The 2,985-nt window shown below is 40.0% G+C and overlaps 1 protein-coding gene across 1 annotated transcript; it reads left to right on the forward strand.

The window, feature by feature from the left end:
- Window positions 1-2,236: 2,236 nt before the first annotated feature.
- LOC119557557 (MICOS complex subunit Mic10) lies at window positions 2,237-2,642 on the forward strand. The gene has a single exon (XM_037870342.1). It carries the CDS (start codon window positions 2,326-2,328, stop codon window positions 2,548-2,550), a length of 225 nt encoding a protein of 74 aa, XP_037726270.1. The 5' UTR covers window positions 2,237-2,325; the 3' UTR covers window positions 2,551-2,642.
- The last annotated feature ends 343 nt before the right edge of the window (window positions 2,643-2,985 follow it).

The following is a 2,985-nucleotide window of genomic DNA, read 5'->3' on the forward strand; positions in this document are numbered from 1 at the left end:
AGGTGTACACACAGATGCGCCCAGTGCCCTGGGGCCATCGCATTATTCCCGTTCCTAGTTCGATTCGCATTGATTGCAAAAATTGTTGAATGCCGCACAATTGAATCCGTTCGCGGGTCCATAAATGTCTTCATTATGATCTTGAGTAGTTTGGCCAATTTGCTGAGGACCAACTGACCAACGGATATTCGATGAAATTAAGGGGTTTTCTGCTTAAAAATTTAGTATATAAGCTGGCTAAAATTGTTGAATTAAAACTGAATGATTTTATTTTGAATTAACAGAAATAATAATAATTAGGGAGAGATTTTCAACTGATACTATTATACCAAAAATATATCTTAATTGTTAAAAATTAATGTATTCCTTTTTTATTCAATTTTAAATATATGTATCTCATTCCATTTTAATGCGAATCAAATATACATAATATATATAGTATGCATGTACTTTATTAAGAAATTTTAAATGTAATTAATGTTAATTAAACAATTAACTCCTTGTTTCAGTGGGGATATTCTCGCAGATCCTCGGGTGAAAAACTGTGCCAACACCCAAAAGAGGAGGAAACACCCATGTGGCCCAAGAAATCGCACCAAGGAAAGGCAAAAGCAAAGGCAATGGCAAATCAGGCATTAAATTGCTCATGAGGCCGACAATTTCTTTAAACACAGAGCGCTGCGCAGCGGCTGAGTTGGTAATAGAAAAGGATTTGACTCGATTGAACACCCGAATTTGCAATTTTCGAGTTAAGCTCCGTTGCGCCCCCAAACGCCTCGGAAAAAATGGTGGGCGGTGAGCTGAAATTATAGCCTAAGCCCAGGCAAGTGGAAGAGCAGACGGAGTTTTAGCCGTCTTTTTTCCAATTGCTGCACTTTTTTTTCGGCTTTTTTCGGGGCCATCTCTTGGCCAAAAGCACTTAACACGTCAACACGGTCGCCGGCGCTGTTTTCCCAAGCAGTCGGCGGGACTCGAGTTGGTTTTCGGTGGGAGTTGCAAGTTGGGCGGGCCTACGAAGCGGGGATACGCTACTCCATGAAAGTAAATAATACTGATAGGGAAAACGATTTATCAATCAATAAGAGCAACTTTTATGGACTGATGTATATAGAATGATAACAAAAATTAGTTTTAACTATATCATTTGTGACTACTCATATTTTATTATTATTATTGCATTAGCTTTTTTATATTTATGTTAAAGGGTCTTCAAGAATTTCTAAAATATATATAGATGGATCTTATACCCCTTCCTTAAATTCCTTGGTATATTCCTACCCTCTATTAAGAAATATACCTTGATATTGGAGGAACTTCCATCACTTCCCTATTTTTTCCCCCATTTACCCAGTGTTTGGGCCATATCGATAAAAACAATGTTGCGGTATTCTGCCTTATGCTGACATGATTACCCAGCTAACCATATAACCAAAGCCAAATCCAAAGTCGAGGCTAAACTCGAATGGTTGATTGTAGGTGCAAGTTAAGGTGCACTCAGATAAATACAATTGTTTATTGTATTCTTACATATGTCTAAATAAATTCCTTTTTTTATTTAAGACTTTTTTGTATTTTCAGTAAGTAAAAGGTTTTTCAAAATATTTTGTAAATGCGTTTAACTATTAAAGTAAGACAAAATGTTTTTTTGTGTGTTTGGTAACTGGGATTGAAAATGGGATTGGAACTCGCATGTTGCATGCCCATATAGATCGATAAGGTGGCCGAAGATTGAGCTGGAGAGTGTGTATCGATTATTATCTATTTTGGCAGAAATCGATCGTGATCGATTTATGCTGAGCTGGGCTGAGCTGCTTGAACAAGGTTAAGTGGCCGCAGGGCCTCAAAGGGGAACTATAATGCAGCATTTGGCCATCTGAGCTGTTAATGTGGCAACAGGAGTTTAAGTAGAAATGGGCACAAAATTAGTTCCACCGTGACTCAGACTTAACTGGATTGAGCTGTCCTTTTTGTGAAACTATGCACGATAGATGCTAAGTAACTATATATAAAGCTTAGCTCTGCGAAATTAGTTAATAAGGTAATTTTTGCTTGGTTTTTTGCGAGGTTTTTGCTGTGGATTTTAGCTTCTTGCGTGGCTTTTTGAAAGGAATTTTCTGGAGAATTCCAAAAGGCTTTATGTGATGTTTTGACAACCAATATAGTAGGCTTTATGTTCTATGGGTGCCTTTCAATTTTCTAATTTCAATTAGTTTCAATCCCAGTGCTCACTGATATTTCTGTTCTCGTCAATTCGATTTGGTTATTGTCGTATTACCTGGCAGCAAAAATAAAAAATTGATAAATTACCCATAGGCAGCAGTGGACATGTCGACGGCCCCCGAAGATAGGTTGCGCGAGAACCTCAACCGCTGTCTGTCCGACTCCCTGGTGAAGGGCTTTGGAGGTCTGGTGATCGGGTCCGTGGTCACCCTGCTCTTCTTCCGGCGGCGCATTTGGCCCGTCTGGCTGGGCACTGGATTCGGCGTGGGCATGGCATATCGGGGCTGTGAGAAGGAGCTCAACGATGTGAAGTTCGACCAACAGAAGTGATCGCAAGCAATTGGACAATGGATTTTACGGATGCACAAATACGGTTTACTCTCTTGCGTTGATTTGGAATGTGGAACGATTGGAGTAAAGTAACTCGATAAAAATTAAGTTTTTTAATGGGGCTAATGGTGTGGTAATATCATATGAAACTCAGAAGAGAAAGAAAGATACTCAGCCCCTTTAACGTAGCCTTAGGACACTCTAATCATGATCACTTTGCGATCTGGAACAAGTGATATATGCCAATCAGCGATGGCATTCGACACCTATTTTTTGGTCATTTTAAGGCGCTCTTTCATGTTCACCGATCCTGAGATCGTTCAAGGGTCCAATATATCGCCTTATCCCGTTGCGGGCTGGTGCTAATGCGACAAGTCCACCGGAATTCCCCCTGCCCTCCACTCCGCGGCTCTCTGCACTTGCTTTCTTCTCGGA

This window comes from Drosophila subpulchrella, chromosome X (assembly GCF_014743375.2).
Source record: "Drosophila subpulchrella strain 33 F10 #4 breed RU33 chromosome X, RU_Dsub_v1.1 Primary Assembly, whole genome shotgun sequence".
NCBI lineage: Eukaryota > Metazoa > Arthropoda > Insecta > Diptera > Drosophilidae > Drosophila > Drosophila subpulchrella.

Coding starts and splice junctions, on each gene's coding strand:
- LOC119557557 (XM_037870342.1), top strand. CDS start 2,326: ATGTCGACGGCCCCCGAAGATAGGTTGCGCGAGAACCTCAACCGCTGT.